Source organism: Harmonia axyridis, chromosome 1 (genome assembly GCF_914767665.1).
Source record: "Harmonia axyridis chromosome 1, icHarAxyr1.1, whole genome shotgun sequence".
NCBI classification, from domain to species: Eukaryota; Metazoa; Arthropoda; class Insecta; order Coleoptera; family Coccinellidae; genus Harmonia; species Harmonia axyridis.
In genome coordinates, this window is record NC_059501.1 from 83,811,906 (window position 1) to 83,830,752 (window position 18,847).

Sequence of the window (18,847 nt, forward strand, 5' to 3'; positions counted from 1 at the left end):
AGTTTTGTTTGTTGACGTAGCCATTCAACCAGAAGTGCACTTCATCGATAAACAAAATAAAATGGACGTAGTGCGCGATACGTATTCCGCTCAGAACCATTATTTTCGAAATAAAATTGCACTATTTGCAAGCGTTGTTCAGGCGTGATTCTATTCATGATGAATTGCCAAACCAAACTGAGAATAAATCACTTGATAGCTGTTAAATCGGTCGCCATCTCGAACAGTAATGCCAACTTAAAGTTATATACCTAGAAAAAAAAACACCCGTTAGAACTACCGCCTTATAAAGTTATCTCCTTGACTATCGAATCATCCTGTATCATGGTTATGATGTTATTTTTTTGCAGTTTTGCGAATTCCAGAAAATATTGACTTGTTGTCTTCAATCCTTTGGTGGAAACAAAAATAGCCAGAGATAAAGTAAAAACATCAATCATTTAATCGTATCATTTTTACGAAACCTGCCACTTTGTATAACTCAACAAACGTCAGGATCTATCAGGGAATGTCTCATTCCTTTTCCCGTTGTGGCCGCCACTGGTCACTTCAATTAGTAATGAAATATCCTGAGGATGTCTAGAGAACTGCACGCATAGATCTCGTAGGATAAAGGTAATCGGAGAATGCTTCTTGAAGCGGACTGGTATGTGTGTGCTTACTGCTTGACGTATGGAATGTGTCACTGAATAAGAGTACACGTGACTGCTTCCTTCTTCCTGGACTCGATGAGGAGTGATATACTTACCCCAGAGTGTTTACAAGAGGACCAACTCTGTCGACTGGTATAATAGAAGTTTACGTGATTCTGGAATGTCTTTGTGAATGTGAATAAGACGGTTAATTGAAAATTCAATAATTGATTTTTTGAGTAACATGGTTTTATTGTTTATTGAGGTCTATTTTGTCCAAGATTTTGAGTCCAGAAGAAAGCAAACATCATCCTATTTTGACGTTTCCCCTCAAAAACGCTTCAAATTTTCATGTCGTCATCGATGACGTCACTGGTCGAGTGTATAATTCCTAACGTTGAATGCATCTGAAAAATGACACTTCGCTACTTACATTTGTCTTGGTTTCTTTAGTCAGGCAACGCAACAATTCATTTAAAAATATTAAGGAAAGTTGGCAAGTGGACCTTAGAAATTTCATGATAATTCCTGCCAAAATATTCATGTGAAAATTAGATTAGAAACTCATATTTTGCAGCTAAAATTATTATAAATATGAAATATTTTACAATCAAAACACTAACATAGTCGGCTTACAATAAAATGCCATTTCAAGAGCATACTATTGCAACGACCATGACCAGTCCTAAGTCGATTTGAACTACATCAAATTTTCTTAGGGAGATTGAAACCTCGAACTTTCTTTGAAGGATCAACGATTAGAATTTTATTGAAAACATTACTATAGGGTGTTTTTTTTTCGAGGAATATAACTTTAAGTTGGCATTACTGTTCAAGATGACGACCGATTTAACAGCTGTCAAGTGATATATTCTCAGTTTGGTTTGGCAATTCATCATGAATAGATTCACGCCTTAACAACGCGTGCAATTTTATTTCGAAAATAATGGTTTCGTGCGGAATACGTATCGCGCACTACGTTCATTAGCGATGAAGTGAACTTCTGGTTGCATGGCTACGTCAAAAAACAAAACTGCCGCATTTGGAGTGAAGCTAATCCTCAAGTGTATGTCGAAACACCGTTACATCCAGAAAAACTGACTGTTTGGTGCGCTTTATGGGCTGGTGAAATAATTGGTCCGTTTTTCTTCCAAAACGATGATGGCCAGAACGTTACAGTTAATGGTGATAGGTATAGAGCCATAATTACTAACTTTTTCATTCCTGAATTGAACAACCATGATGTCCAGGAGCTGTGGTTCCAAAAAGACGGCGCAGCATGCCACACAGCTCGTGCCACAATCGATTTATTGAAAGACAAGTTTGGTGACCGCCTAATTTCACGTTTTGGACCTTTGAATTGGCCTCCAAGATCTTGTGATTTAACACCACTAGACTACTTTCTATGGGGCTATGTAAAGTCATTGGTCTATGCGGATAAGCCACAAATCCTTGACCATTTGGAAGAAAACATTCGCCGTGTTATTGCCGATATACGGCCACAAATGTTGGAAAAAGTCATCGAAAATTGGACGTCCAGATTGGATACATCCGAGCTAGGCGTGGCGGTCATATGCCAGAAATCATATTGAAAATGTAATGCCACAAGATTATCTTGCGGTTAAATAAAATTCATGTCAATCGAATAATCCATCGTTGTTTTATTGCAATTTAAAGTTCTATAGCTCTAAAAAAACACCCTTTAGAACACGATACCGAACGCCAAATTCCCTTGTCATTTTCATTAGATTGAAGGAAAATATAATCCATAAAGGCTTTCAAGACTTTAATCTGGAAGTTCTAGTATCTCGAAAGTAAGATGCAAGTGGAAATAAGTTTGGGTAGAAATTATATTCATCCCAATATAGTCTACGAATATGGGGCAGAAATATATGTGATAGTAGATAGTATTGGTAACGGATGTTAAGGAAAAATTCATTCCGTAAGCTGACATGTTTGATCGAGAATAACTTCATAATGCAGACACAAATCGACTAATATTTCGATGGCATTATGTTTACGAATAACTAAGCTTATTATTGTATGGCATCTGCAATCTATTTATTTCTACTACCACTACACCGCTATAGCCATCTATTGCAAAACGGCGAAAAAAAAGTTGTAAACCAATAGTTTTTCCGCTTCATACAAAGCAAGTGTTGGACCATGTCATTACCTGAACGGATCTAAGTAGTCCATTCCTGGACTTACTTTTTTAGGCGCTCAACGAGCATTCTATCAGTTTCTTCCGACCAAACCCCGTATATCTACAGTGGAGAAGAAGCACCGACCTCCACTCGTTCATCAAACGCATTGTTTACGTTCTTTCTACGTACAAACAACTTCAACCATAAAGGAGACGGTCTTCTTCCTAGAAAACGGACAACACCTCTCACCGATTAGTTGGCAGCAGTTTTATTGAAACTTAACAAGGATAAGTGTTGCCCATTACGTTAGATAGTGCCTGGCCGACCGTATCTGATACACGGTGAGCGAAAAAAACCGGCTTCCGATATGTCGGAGTGCCGCTCGCATTCAGTACAAAGCCAACTTTGCAGATTGTTCTGTGAGATAAACGGGTGTCGGTGTAGGTTCGGAGGAAAAATCTGCAGGTTCTGTGAACCCGTGGTGTTGATGATGGCGCTGAGAACGGCGGTAAGTATGCCGGATATTTCCAGAATGTTGAAAAAGACAGTTGGAACGCTGAAGAGGCGGATAATCGAGTAGATTATCTCTTACGAGTTCTGGCTTCTGTTTCAGCCTGTTTTCGTATTTTTTTTTATGATTATGGAGGAAAATTACCTGAAGCTTCTTCATAAATTGTAGAACATTAGCGGTTTTAAGTCTTGGATGGTTGTGGAAGTCAACAATACAGTAGAGCCATTGGAATTGTTGTTTTAAGCTTTAAATAAAGACATAGTTGGATGTTTTTGAATCTGAGCATTCAGATTTGAAAAAAATTACATTCGTTTTTAGTATTGAATAGTACCTGCATACTTCATGGTACGAGTGAATCAACCTGAATCACTAGCAATTAGTAAGTGCTTCAAAGACTCTTGTAGACAGGTGTCATAAGTTTTTTTCATTATGTTATGTGTCCAACTTTGCTTCCGCCGTTTTGAAATAGATAGCTGTAGCGGTGAGTTTTAGTCTTAATAAATAGATCGTAGATGACATACAATGAGCTTGGTATTTGTTAACATAACGCCATCGAAAAATTAGTCGATTTGTGTCTGCATCATAAAGTTATTCTTGATTAAAAATGCCAGCTTACGAGCCAAATTCTCGTCATTTGCGGAAGGTTTCAGTTTTCTGCTTTAATATAAAGAAATCTCCGGCTGAGGCTCATCGAATGCTCTCAAATACCTATGGTGAAGTCGCTATTAGTAAAAGAACGTGCCGAGAGTGGTTTCAACGCTTCAAGAACGATGATTTTTACGTCGAATACCAGAGAGAAGGTTTTCGAAGATGCAGAATTGGAGGCATTACTTGATCAAAATTTGTGTCAAACGCAACAAGAATTGGCAGGATCATTGGAGGTGACGCAACAAGCCATTTCAAAACGCCTGAAAGTCATGGGAATGATTCATAAACAAGGAAATTGAGTGCCGTACGAGATGAAGCCGAGAGATGTTGAACGGCGTTTGTTTGCTTGTGAACAGCTGCTGGCAAGGCAAGGACGAAAGGAATTTCTGGATTGCATTGTGATTGGAGACGAAAAATATGTTCATTACGATAATCCCAAGCGCAGAAATCATTAGGATATCCCGGCCATGCTTCCACGTGGACGGCCAAACCGAATATTCACGATTCCAAGGTAGTGTATTTTGAGTTGTTAAAACCGACTGAAACAATCATCGTTATCGAACACAATAGATGCGTTTGAGCCGAGCATTGAAACTAACGACTGCAATTCAACGAGAGACATGATAATGTGGTCCTACCCTTCCGCTGTATTCTCCAGACGTTGCTCTCTCGGACTATCACTTGTTTCGATCAATGGCACACGGCTTGGCTGACCGGTTTTATGAAGGAATATAGAGCAGATAGTATGTAACAATTAGCACGTAAAAAATTGGCAAAACCTTAACAGTTATGCAGTCCAAATAGCGAAGATAAGTAATTTAAATAAAAATTTTCTTATGACTATGAAATTATTATGAATAAGATTCACAAGTAAAGCACCAACCAATAAATCTTTGAAGAAGCATTATTCAGTTCTAGACGAAAACATTAGATGATACACCCACAAGAACAGGTTCAGGAAACCTAGAAAGACTTGTATGGACATATTAGCGGAAACCAAATGCTTTCTTCACTTTCTCCAATACTTCACAGAATACCCCTTCTTACCTTATCCTATCTAGGATTCCTAACTCTTTGCCCGTTCCTTTCCTAACACAAAAGATGAACTGCATTGAGACGAAATGAGAAATCACCATGCCTGCATGTTCTCGAAATTAAAACCTGGCACATTTTCATCGGTTAATTTAATTGGGATCGTTTCTAAGTAGTTTTTTATCGTCGTTGACAGGTACACGTCCATTATGGTTCACCGGACATTTCGATATCCATTCCCAGCGTTGAGAATGATTGATCTAACGTGACAACAGCTGTTTGAACTTTGTGGAATCTTTAATGTCCTTCACAGAGAGTGCATCTTTGCAATTACCTACATCTTATGAGGATTTTATGTGTATCAGTTTGTTTTGAGGAATTGGAAAAGAGTAATAATGTTTAGTTAGGAGATTTTCCATGGTTGTTTCTCTAGATAACGAGCAGTGTGCTAAAAATTCACTAAATAAGTCTCGGTCCTAGCGTAGATGAAGATATTGAAGGTTAGTTGACGTTACATGTGTTAATGTTTGAAAATAGGATTTTTGGATCGATATGAGATAGTGGATGAATTATGGTTTTCTCACAATAATCTTGAGTTAAAGAGAGCGTCAGCTGAACGAAAAGCAGTTGGCGAAAGAAAAAAGCGACCCATATCTCAAAAATCAGTTGATAAGGTTACAGAATCCGTATTATGGAGCGTGCATGGTTTATTGTTCATTGATTATCTTGACAAAGGTAGAACCATCAACGGTAAATACCACATAACATTATAAGTGAGTGCCTCGGTGAGTGCAGACATTAAAACGCCCTCAAATGTAAATGAAAAAATTTACTTTCACCAAGACAATGTTCCTTGTCACAAATAGTTAAAAACCATGGTTAAATTGAATGAATTGCGCTTTTAACTGTTTTACCAACTAGCTCATCCTCCAGATCTAGCCACCAATGATTACTGACTCTTTGCAGACCTCAAAAGAATTATCCAAGGAAAGAAATTTAGCTCTAATGACAACTGATTGCCGAGGTTTTTCTTCTACAGAAAAGGTATTGTGAAGTTAGAGGAGCGTAGTACATGTATCACTGTAGAGAAATAAGATTCAATAAAGGAGGTTCTGTTACACTGCGACCTAATGGTCTATTGTGACCCCATCAGAGCTATTCTCTCCATAACGTGATCTACAGCTTGCCTTCCAGTTCCAGAGTTCTAGTGAACTCCAGTATCTGGGATAGCTTCAAGGAGGCTAATTCCTCACTTCTACAATTCTTGTTTCCAAAGCAGATTTTGCGTTGACTAGTGATGGCGGGGCATTCCGTCATCAGGTGATCCGGAGTTTCTTCCTCCTCCCCACAGAATCTGCACTAGTCATTTTCTGTTAGACCCATTTTCATGAGGTGTTTCCTAAGGCGACACTGCCCTGTGAAGAATACAGTGAGGAGGTGTTGTATATTCTTTCTAAGATCCAGATACTTCTTGGATCTCGCAGTGTCAAACTTTCGAAGAAACTTTTTGCAGTGATCCAAACCTGAAACTCTTTCTTGTAGATACATTTGTCTACGCCACAGAAGGGTTTCGGGCCGAAGGTTGACGAATTAAGTCGAAATCTTTAGAAAAAACGTATTTTTTCAGATTAGGTCCAGGCGTTGTTCAGAGAAGCGGTACATAATATCATCAAACTTTGGTAATCAAGATTGCTAGACTAATTTCGTTGGAGGTAATTTTTTCCAGATGCTCTAAATATCATGAGAAAATAGCCTAATGCTACTTAGAGTCATTGATTGTAGTTTGAAAGATACGATGAAGGCTAAAATGAACTAGAATTGAACACAGGAATGTTTGGATATTTGTGAAATGAAGTATATTATTCAACTTGCGGTAATGGTCATAACTCACTTGATGAATTACAGCACTCGCCTGCGGCTCGTGCTGCAAACTTCATCTGCGTGAGTTATGACCTACATTACTGCTCGTTGAATAATGTACTATTATTTCAGCCTCATTAGTTATGATGTCAGTATACTTGAATTTTATTACTTTTAAATTGTGTCTGGCTTGGGGTTTCTAATATCCAACGTTTTTGTTAATTGAGACAACATATTCTAAAAATTGTTCAAGCAATATATGAGCATTTCAGCTTTTATTCTTCTGACGTAAACCGACCCTATAACTTGTCAACTTTGGGGGAACCTAGCGTGGGATTTCCATTATGCAAAGTGCCTGTCATTTTGGCAAACATTTTTGGTAGTCATCCAAAAAACATAACATCTTCAGCTTTCATACTGATATGAATTTCAAGCAACTGTATCAACAACTGCTAAAGCAGCAATCATCTAAATATTTCAAAGGCCACTGACCCTATTCAGGGCATTGCATACATAATCTTTCAGCTTTATATATGACGCAATTACGTAAGTCTGACGTCCAGGTGCTTTTAGTCGATATGATCTGAAAAAAATACTGTCAACCATAGATTCTTCGCAAATATTTGACAGTCTTTTCTGCAGACAAAACTGCTCTAAACCCAATCTTTCTGCTTCTACTGATACAAACCAAATCTTCACCCGCAAGCCCACCAAGAAAACCCACAAATCACCCACATATCAACATGATCCACACCCGAAATTAAGCCATGATCACATCGTCAGGCTATCATTAAATACCCAACATTAAAAAAAAAACCAACTCACAGCCATGTGCCGTTCATCCTCGATCTCCGTGCAGCTCCCGTTGAATTTATGAAGACGGCCGTCACGACGAAGAAGAAGAACTGCGTCAGGTCAGTGGCGGCGGGTCTGGTCCGGATCGTCCCTCCGCCGAATCGCATCGTGCTGGAAAGAAGAAGAAGAAGAGATTGAAAATGTAATTAATATCGTTTATAATCTGTGGATGGTGGACGTTTTGGAGTTAAACGGTCGGGAATCGATACTGCGTGACCTGCCTACGGTTGATCGGGCGAGCCGGTGGGAAGAAAGGTTGGAGGTCGGTTTTGCTTTATGGTTTGGTACAGGGGCGTACTGAAATATTGCTTAAAATATAACTCAGATCGTTTTTTGCAGAAAAAAATTGTTTTCACGACTAATATGAAATATCGCCTTCATGTTCTGCAGAACCATGTAATATCATACTCTACGGTTAAAAAGAATCATTTCTCACAGTTCAGATTGTGCACAATGATTCTGCATTAATTAATGGAATTGGTGAAAAGTATGTTGTCTTAATGGCAGGGCAAAGATAAATACACTAGCGGAACCGAAGGATGGATCACTCCAAAAAGTATTTTGATCTCATTAAGAACATACTTGACCTCCTCACTGGTTCTCTTGAACGGCTCTGTCGCCTCAGGAAGCACCTAATGGGATTGAACGGGAGGAGAAATAAGCTCTTGATCACCTGGCCTCGTTATTGCAAGCCAACATAAAAAATGCTTTAGAAATGCTGCATTCCTGTTGTTTTTCAGTCACCAAGAGGAGAACTGGCGCATGAAATAATGAACGCTTCCAAACATTAATTCAGAGGCTTCTCCATTTTTCAAACATTATTTTAGAGAGTAGATAAATTCAGAGATTTGTCCATATTTGATACATTCATTTATAGGGTATCTATAGTTTAAACATTAATTCAGAGATTAACTCATCAATTCAAGAAGTGGAATGATTTAAAGGGGCCCTATGTCCAGGAGTGGAACAACAATGGCTAAAAAAGGAAAAAAAGGACTTCAGAAGTTATGCTCATTCGAATCATTACTTCAGAAAGTACATAAGATTAAGATTTAATTAAGGAGGTTCCGTTTCACTATGACCTAATGGTCTATTGTGCCCCCATCAGAGCTTTTCTCGCCATAACGTGATCTAAAGCTCGCCTTCCAGTTCCAGAGTTCTTATGAACTCCACTATCTGGGATGTATTTAGGGAGGCTACTTCCTGACTTCTACAAATTTCTTGTCCAAAGCAGATTTTGCGTTGGCTAGTGATGGCGAGGCATTTCGTCACCAGGTGATCTGGAGGTTCTTTCTCCTCTGCACTCGCCATTTTCTGCTACACCTCTTATCATGAGGTGTTTCCTAAGGCGACAATGCCCTGTGAGGAATCCAGTGAGAAGGTCTAGTATATTCTTGCTAAGATCCAGATACTTCTTGGATCTCGCAGTATCAAAGCTGGATTTTAGGATGATGCAAACCAGGAAGATTCTACCAGAGTGTTTTCCTTTCGATTTTTTCCTTCTCCTGAAACTCTTTCTTGTAGGTATATTGTAGTACAGAAAGGTAGGTTACGAGCCGATGAAAAGAGTTTATGCTTGTTTTCTGGCGAGAGCGTTGGCCTTTTCTTTTTCTTCGATTCCCGAGCGACCGAGAACCCAGACTGAAAAGACCTTGTTATTTTTGTTTATTTCATTGAGTTTTCTTCGACACTCCAATACCATCTTAGAATCGATGATATGTGAGCTCAGTGCTTTGATTGCAGCCTGACTATCATAATGTATCGCTATGTCACATTTCTGATGGTTTTTTGATAGGTTAATTTCTACACATACAACGATATTGTATTTACATTTGGTGCCAGTTCTGAATACTCCAGCGCCAGTCCCTATCGTTTCTTTGGAACCATCTGTGAACCATTTAATGGTATTCTTTTTGAGAACTGGGGTTGTATTCTCGTTTTCCCAATATTTTTTTATACTTAGTATCGTAATGTAATGAAGGTTTTCTTGATTCTAATTTTCTTTATCATGTCGTGACTGAAAAGGTTAGCTGATGGTATGTAATTAGTCAGGGAAGACCAGGCTCTCTGATTCTTCATTTCCTCATTGCCGGTACCTTTCCTAGATAGTCTTAAAGTGGCCTCATATGCTACTCTATCTATCACAAGATGTAGAGGTGCGAGATCTGTAAAAGTATCCAATGCCCTAGTTAGGCACGTTTTCATAGCTCCAATGATACAAACACAGGCTAACCTTTGCATTGTATCAAGGGCTTTTCTAGTGCTATTCTAACTTGCTCTGGCATGCCCACGCCCATGCTTGGCATACGCCATAGGTTAGTATAGGCCTCACAATCATGACGTAATCTATCGAAGTATTTTTGGGTAACATCCCCCAAGCCCCAGACAAACTTCTGCACGCCATCAAAACCTTTATTATTATTATTATTATTATTGCTTTGTAGGCCATAACCTCAATGTGCTCCTTCCACAGAAGCTCACTATTAAGTGTTATTTGACTTCAGATTTTCACTCTATGATGTCTTTATTTAGCTAGACAGTACATAACTCATATTTAAAACATAATGTTTTCACATTTAATCTCAAAAATATTGAAACGCAAACTCCATTCACTTCAATGACCCAAATTCGAGAAAATTCCCAAGCGAAAGATCAGACATTCGTCACACTTACGTGACGTCACTCATAAAAAAACACACATACACACACAGAGAATACCAACGACATCAACCGATAATAATAAACCAGAATCGAGGCCCAATTACCTCGCAGCAGGACCTCTGGGCCCGCCACCTGTTGTCGGTTCGCACACGTGACATTTCGGCCGAGGCTAACTTCGCGAAGAAAGTCGAGAACGGATAATTAGCCGGAAATCGCCTGTCGGTCGCGTATAAATAAACGCGATTTTTAGGTACGCAGCTACGGGGACACCTGTGGACCTACCGTAGTTCTTTCGAGCGGTCGTTCGACATCTTGAACGTCATGTGACGAGTTTGGAGTCATTATCCGGTTGGGATAGTTTATCAGCTGACTTCGGGATCAATTAGACTATCCGCTTTTCATTTTACCGCTGTCATAATTACGTGATCAATAATTTGTTGGATTGGACTTAGTAAGTTTCCATGTCGGTGAAAGGGACTCTTTGACTCAGCCGGTAATTTGCGGTGAAAAACGGTAACAGGAAGAGCTAAACGACGTTAATGAGTCGGTAAAGTAGATAACTTTGGATTGGGATTTGACGAGCAACTGGATTGATCCTGTAACGTATGTATCAGAGGTTTCGGCCCAAGTTTTATCTTCTTCTTTTTCTTCAGCTATCCACCATCTACTCCTGAATGAAAGCCTCCTCCATGCTCTTCTACATTTATCTATCTCTGGCCTCACTCAGTCAGTTTCTACCTGACATCTATCGGATAACATCCACCCATCTTCTTTGTAGTTTTGTTTACTTATATTGATTTTCAATAATGAGCTTTAGGTATCTGCCCAACTAAATTATAATAGTTATTTATAATACAAGTGCAGAAGGCATTGATATTCTTCCACGAGTTCAAAATTCAAAAACGAGCCACGAAGTGGCGAGTTTTGGAATGAACGAGTGGTAGAATGAGCCTTCTGTACGAGTATTATTCATTATTTTCTCTAATTCATTGCATTTCCATTGAAATTAATGAAATATTTCCATAAATATAATTTAGTGATTTTTGCATTGAAAAATGTTGGTTGGCAGAACTGATTTCTTTAAGGCAAATTGATGAATTGACAGATAAAGCCGTGGCGGAAAGTTCGGAGTACCAACATAGAATAATAAAATATAACCATGAAAACTGTGCGTTTCTGATATATTCTCGCACGATATTGTTCTACAAGATGTGGAAGAATGAACGGAATAACCACAGAATTAGAGAAACACTTTTTCTAAGCTCCAATTTATAAGCTATTACAACGCAATCGATTCCGTAAACTGAACCCTCATTGAAATTGAAAATTGATGAATAGGCTTTTCAAAGCCGACTGGACATTTTGAATTTGATTTTTTTTCATACAGTTGAAATTTGTGCTGAAACTTTTGAAACATAAATAATTCAAGACATGGGTTTTATCATGAAGTTAGAAAAACTATCCTTTATGATCACCCGATGTTTTAAATCTGTGATTTCATATGCTTGTTCATTCAAGCGCCAATAGGATGGATTCATCATCAGTGAGTCGAATATTCCCGGCTCTAAAATAAAAAATTACAGACATAATAACGAAATGAGCGATGATTTTGTTCAGGAAATGACCGCTCAAGAAAATTATAGACCTCATTTCAAATGCAGAATAATCTTCCTGGTCAAATTGTAATCCTATACCATTTTATTATCGGCAGCCAACATACCTATGGAAGATTTCATAAAACTTTTATCGTGGTGATTTATAGTATATTCTAAAACAAGTTGCAGAATGGGCTCCTATTCCAACACGAATGCGAAATTCGAAAATGAGCGGAAAAGGAGCGAGTTTTCGATATTTTCTCTATTTTGTGAAATATTGTTGACATTCAATGAAAAATTCAGATTATACATCCTAGTGATTTTTGTATTGCATTTTGGCAGTTGGTGTGACTGTTACGAAAATTGAGAAATTTGAATTGCACGTTTCGAATTTCGAAATAATTTACTACGCATTAAATTCGTGAATTTTGTCTGACGAAATCGATTTAACACCACCAAAATTAAGAGAAACTGCGAATAATGTTGCAAATCATTTCACTATATCCAAATTATATTATATTGACACAATTGACGTATGTTGAAATTTGATAGGATCGAAAGTCAGTATAGACAACCACAAAACGAAAAATATAACTGAAAACAATGCTGAAATGAGTTCATTACAGCACTGTTTTTAGTACTGTAATGAACTCATTACGATACTGCAATGGAGAATAGTATATTTTGCAACTTGACATAAATTGACAAAGCACCAGTAAATCTTACTTATTCTGACATAGTTGGGTATAAATCTCTGTTCTTTTATGTGAATCCATACACAAATTTTTAATATCAAAGACATTTATTGAATATTTATCCAACAAAAGACTAACCCATAGATGTACCAAACGAAAAAGACAACCATAAATTCACACAGCACACTTTGAACATTTCTAACATGTCCCTAGTTCTCGGAATGTTGAAAAATAAAAATTCCCTGGTTAGTAGTAGGTATCTTCCATCCAGTGGAGACTGTAATGAAAATATAAACAACTTGTTCAACCCTGCCATGTAAATTTTCCAGATACCTGTCGTGACGACATAAAACGCCGTTAGATACTGGAAATAATAAAATTTCTTCAATAACAATGAAGACAATGTAGTTTTGAATGATAGCGTTGTCGGAGACAGTGGCGTGCTACCCGGAAGAACCAGCAGTTCGTGCTATTACCATTCGAACATTGGACTCGAAAATGATAATTGAAAAAAAATTAGGAAAACATCGGCATTATTTCAGAATTTTCGGACAGCTTTTGTACTTTTTAACACTTTGAGCCTACTTTGAATTATACTTACAAAGGCGTACAACTTTGCTTCCACCGTTTTTTTTCGAAATTCGAAGCTTCATTGAAAAAAACTGGTTATACATTTATGATTCACAGTATTGTCCATCACTTTTTTCCCTCATCTTTCGGGCAGCGTACGAATCCCGCGTTGAAAAAACTGGTCCTTTTTTGAAGCGATCCACGATTCTATGCAATTTTTTACTTCTTCATAAGACCGGAAGTGTTGGTCAGCCGGGTCGTGCGCCATTGATCGAAACAAGTGATAGTCTGAGGGATCAACGTCTGGAGAATAAGGCAGGTGGGGTAGGACTTCCCATTTCAACGTTTCTAGTCGAGCATTTTTATGCTGTTAAATCACTTTATATTGTCTCTCGTTGTATTGTGGCTGTTTGTCTTTCAATGATCGGCTCAAACACATTAATTGCATTAGATAACGGTCGCCTGTGATTGTTGCAGTTGGTTTTAATAACTCATAATAAACTACGCCGAGCTGGTCCCACCAAATACTGAGCATGACTTTGGAACCGTGAATATTCAGTTTGGCCGTCGACGTGCATGGCCATGAAATCCCCATGACCCAGTCACAATGTAATGCAGACATCCCTTCCGTTCTTGCCTTTCAAACAGCTGTTCACAAGCCGTCCAACATATATCGGCTTCAACTCGTACGGCACCCAATTTCCTTGTTTCTGAATAATTCCCATGACTTTCAGGCATCATGAAATGGCTTGTTACGTCACTCCCAGTGATCCTGCCAATTCCTGTTGCGTTTGACACTAGTCTTGATCAAGTTATGCCTCCAATTCTGCATCTTGCTGGTCTTTAAGGTCCAAATCACCGTTCTTGAAGCGTTGAGACCACTCTCGGCACGTTGTTTCAAGGATAGCGGCCTCGCCATAGGTATTTGAGAGCATTCGATGAGCCTCAGTCGCAGATTTCTTCATATTGAAGCAGAATATAAAAACCTTCCGCGAATGACGAGAATTTGGCCGTTATGTGACATTTTTAATCGAGAATAACTTTATGATGCAGACACAAATCGACTAATATTTCGATGGAGTTATGTTCACAAACACCTCAGCGTATCGTATGACCTCTACGATATATTTATTTCGACTACCACTTACCGCTACAGCCATTTATTGCAAAACGTCGAAAGCAAAGTTGTACACCTATTCGCAGTTCCTTGCTCTCTAAGAGTGCAATTGGCAGATGCATGAACAAGTGCTCAAAAGCTCCCAACTTTTAACTAGAGATCTTTCTTAAGAAATAATAAATCTTTTCGTAAAACCCTTCAGCGTTTGTCATCCACATTAAATATCATTACTGTAATTCCTCACATTCTTCAAGGTTTTATCTGCTAATCCGACATCGTAAAATACGAATTTTAACCGTTTTTAATGCACAGCTAATCTCTCACTAATGTCCAGCAGTTTTCATACACCAGATTTTAATTACCATGACGAATACAGCCAGCGCTCAACTCAACACACATTCGTGAAGATAAGTAGAAATAATTACCTTAAACTGATACGAAAGACTCCTAGGAATCAGCATGAAGTAGCAGATTCGAAGTAGCCTTTATCCGGTGCAAAAAAAAAGTAAGCCGACAAAAGGAAATACGATGCAGCTGCAATATTGCTACTGGGGATCTTGAATTATTTTTATTTTATTGTTTTGCTATGACTGCTTTGAAGTATCGCCTTTCTCTGTTATCATCTACTTGCATTCTAAACAAAAGATTCGGCATGATATGCGCAAAAACTGTTACTATTCATAAAACAACATACTATTTTTCAGATACTGACATAAAAAATGTATCATTTTCTATTATTTTCAAATCTCTAAATTATACTATATTCGAACAGAAATGGTTAACGTGCTCTTTTCAAAGCACCATTCAATGAGCCACCACTTATAGCTTCTGTATGTCGTATATGCAGTTCTAATATAAAAATAAACGGTCCCATAATATTCCCCTGAGGTATACCTATATCAACTGGATTTCCATTTGAAACAGCTATTGAGTAACCATTCGATGGTGTTTATTCCAACATGAATAGACTTAAGTCCCAATAGATTTCAAAAACAGTTTATATTTCCTCTTAACGCAGCCAACATCCATAGCAGCTTCATGGCCTTATCTTGAGATTGCATCTCGACTCCATTGACAGAACTACAAGCGATATTTCACAATAGTATTTGCAACACATAAAATACACCGCCATGAAATCGGACAGAACTCATTATGGGTAATAAACGAGGTAAATATTTCGTTATTAATAAAAACTCTCACAACTTCGTTTTTTGCAGGTGGTCTGTATGTACACGCCTGCAATAAGTGGATGTGGCATTTATATCAAGTAGTAAAAATGGAAATTAATACGATGCATAATTTGTAGCTGTGGCATTCGGATATGGCATTCCCAACGAAAAGGTAACTTTGAAATTGGGTCGGTTCCTTCTAAAATCTTCAGACCGAGAGTAAGAGATATCATGAAAAAAAATCAGCCGAGTCAATACCTACAACGGTAGATGTAGGGTTTTTCACCTCACAATTCAATTACAACTGCGATAATATGGAGATTTTTAGGCCGTATATTGTAACTCAATGCTGCATTATACTTTGGACTGATGATAAGTAGGGATTCATCAAGCCAAGTAGCTTGACATTTTAATCAACTACTTGACTTGAAAATCAAGCTCGTGAAAAATCACAGACTTTTGGTAGATTCAGAAATATCTTTCCAAACTTGGCCAAAATGGCCAAGGATTTTTTTATCAATGCCTGCATCTTACGCTCCTGTTGAAAGACAATTTTCCAGACTGCTCTTACAGTTACAAAAAAACCTGCAAAAGGTGAGGCGACAAATTTATAAGATGCCTCATGAAAAATTATGAAATCAAACAAGTCCTGGAGGTTTCTCAATATTGAGAACTACTATTTTGGATTTTATGATTTATAGTGATTTGATTCAGTTGATATTTTCGGTTCTTTTATACAATAAGTTTAATGAAAAAAAGTGTTTTTTGCAAGGTTCTTTGTCATTTCATAATTTTTTTTTATTGATGTGACACTACACAATAACTGCTGAGATCAAGTAGCTTCATGATTCAAGTACTTGATGAATAAATACTTGACGTGGGATTGAAAAACTATTACTTGACTCGAGCTTGACTTGATTTCATGTCAAGCTCAAGCCAAGTAGCTTGAAATTCAAGCCAAGCCGTGAACACCATCAACGATTGGTGTCTCTTTTCTAATATTGATGTTATTGCCACCAAGATCTTGTGATTCATCACCCCCAGATTTTTTTTTGGTTTATGCGAAGGATCGAGTTGATGCAGATAATCTCAGACTATTGGCGATCTGAAAACCAACATCCGTCAAGTATTGGTGAGATTTGCCCATAAGAGATCACGTGGAGGAACTTTAAATGTTGTATTCTACACATGGCAAGGTCCAATTGAAATGAAAGTTTTATCGAAATTCTAGATGAAATTGTGCTTCGGAGCCTCAAAAAGGTTAACCCTGTATTAAGGCTTGGGATAGTGTTGAAGACCGAAAATAACACACTGTGGAGTGTTGACTCTTCAAGATGGAAGGACGAAGAAAGATGGTGCCACAACCATTGGCAGATAATTTTCTGTGTCTTTCAGTATAATTAAGTATTATAGACGTGCAGGAGCGAGTTTGTAAATTGCTAATTTGTTGATTTATCACCAACTGATAAAGCAATGAATTTCAGAGATTGTAGCTCCATTAAAACGAAATCAATTTGAGTGTTATTATGGAAATATCGATAAATCGGAACCCATTAAATAAATTAGACACCTGAAGTCGCCATCTGTCGGATCTGCCACCTTGTGGAGATTCTCGAGAAGAATTGTGCCGTGAATTGTGTGCCAGATCTTCAAGTTCTTGAATTACTGCCGTTCTAAGGAAATAACTGTTAAACGAGTGTGAATTGAAGACGATTGAATTACAAATTTCCACTTTCTTTGTGACGGAAGATATCAAAGGGGACTCTAAAAGTATTCGCCCACTTTCTTAGGCCGTTCATTTCAAATTAATAGGCAATTTAAGATCTGTATAAGTCCTCGGGATTCCATTATCTACAAGCTGTTACGTCAATAAATTTGGAGGTATAACTAATGGAAGACTTTTGTGGTTATCACGATTAGCACTTGAATGGCTTTTCTGGAATATTCTTCTGGTAATTCGATTGGGGTATATGAAAAAACTTAGTAAGAAGATTTGTTTTCACTTCAATTCAGTGCTTGCCACATCATTTTCGATATGCTGTTTGCATTTTCTATGCTTCTGATGTCGATGTTGATATGATATTTTGCACGAAGATTGGTTTGCTATTCTGAAGGGTGTTTTTTTTAGAGCTATAGAACTTTAAATTGCAATAAAACAACGATGAATTATTCGATTGACATGAATTTTATTTATCCGCAAGATAATCTTGTGGCATTACATTTTAAATATGATTTCTGGCATATGACCGTCAAGGCTGGCTCGGATGTAGTCCAATCTGGACGTCCAATTTTCGATGACTTTTTCCAACATTTGTGACCGTATATCGGCAATAACACGGCGAATGTTGTCTTCAAAAGGGTTTGTGGCTTATCCGCATAGACAATGACTTTACATAGCCCCATAGAAAGTAGTCCAGCGGTGTTAAATCACAAGATCTTGGAGGCCAATTCACAGGTCCAAAACGTGAAATTAGGCGGTCACCAAACGTGTCTTTCAATAAATCGATTGTGGCACGAGTTGTGTGACATGTTGCGCCGTCTTGTTGGAACCACAGCTCCTGGACATCATGGTTGTTCAATTCAGGAATGAAAAAGTTAGTAATCATGGCTCTATACCGATCACCATTGACTGTAACGTTCTGGCCATCATCGTTTTTGAAGAAGTACGGACCAATGATTCCACCAGCCCATAAAGCGCACCAAACAGTCAGTTTTTCTGGATGTAACGGTGTTTCGACATACACTCGAGGATTAGCTTCACTCCAAATGCGGCAGTTTTATTTGTTGACGTAGCTTCATCACTAAACAAAATAAAATTGACGTTGTGCGCGATACGTATTCCGCACAGAACCAAATGAAATTGCACTATTTGCAAGCGTTGTTCAGGCGTGAGTCTATTCATGATGAATTCCCAAACCAAACTGAAAGTAAATCACTTGACAGCTGTTAAATCGGTCGACATCTTGAGCAGTAATGCCAACTTAAAGTTATATACCTCGAAAAAAAACACCAGTTACATTCATAATGATATAGTAAAATTGTGGATTTGAAAATATATCACAACCCGACAACCTAATCTTACCATGTTGGGGACATGTGAAAATTGCGTATACTTCCTCTATCTATGTTTACTACTCTATATGCTATCCACACGAATCTTGGAATAGTTATTCTGAAGGGTTTTCCGATAAGAATTTTCATGACCATGTGAAATTGATGTTTTATATCAACACCCAAAGTCTCACCTGAATATAATACGAATATAACGTACCAAAAACGAGTCTGCCAGTGTAATCTTTTTAATTGTTCTATCAAAACACATAATAACGGTTATAACGATAAATAATCCATCAAT

General features: G+C 37.9%; 1 protein-coding gene across 2 annotated transcripts in view; it reads right to left on the reverse strand.

Moving 5' to 3' along the window:
- LOC123688615 (protein Wnt-5b-like) overlaps positions 1–18,847 on the reverse strand; it is a 77,137-nt gene that overhangs the window by 49,025 nt on the left and 9,265 nt on the right. The window contains exons 1-2 of one of the 2 annotated variants that reach the window (XM_045627215.1): positions 10,451–10,517; positions 7,656–7,796 (exon numbers count right to left, since the gene is read on the reverse strand). In XM_045627215.1, the coding sequence (XP_045483171.1) occupies positions 7,656–7,792 (137 nt within the window). In that variant the 5' untranslated portion in view covers positions 7,793–7,796; positions 10,451–10,517. Of the gene's footprint in view, positions 1–7,655; positions 7,797–10,450; positions 10,518–18,847 lie in introns of those variants that run through there. The other variant, XM_045627214.1, reaches the window with a different exon arrangement.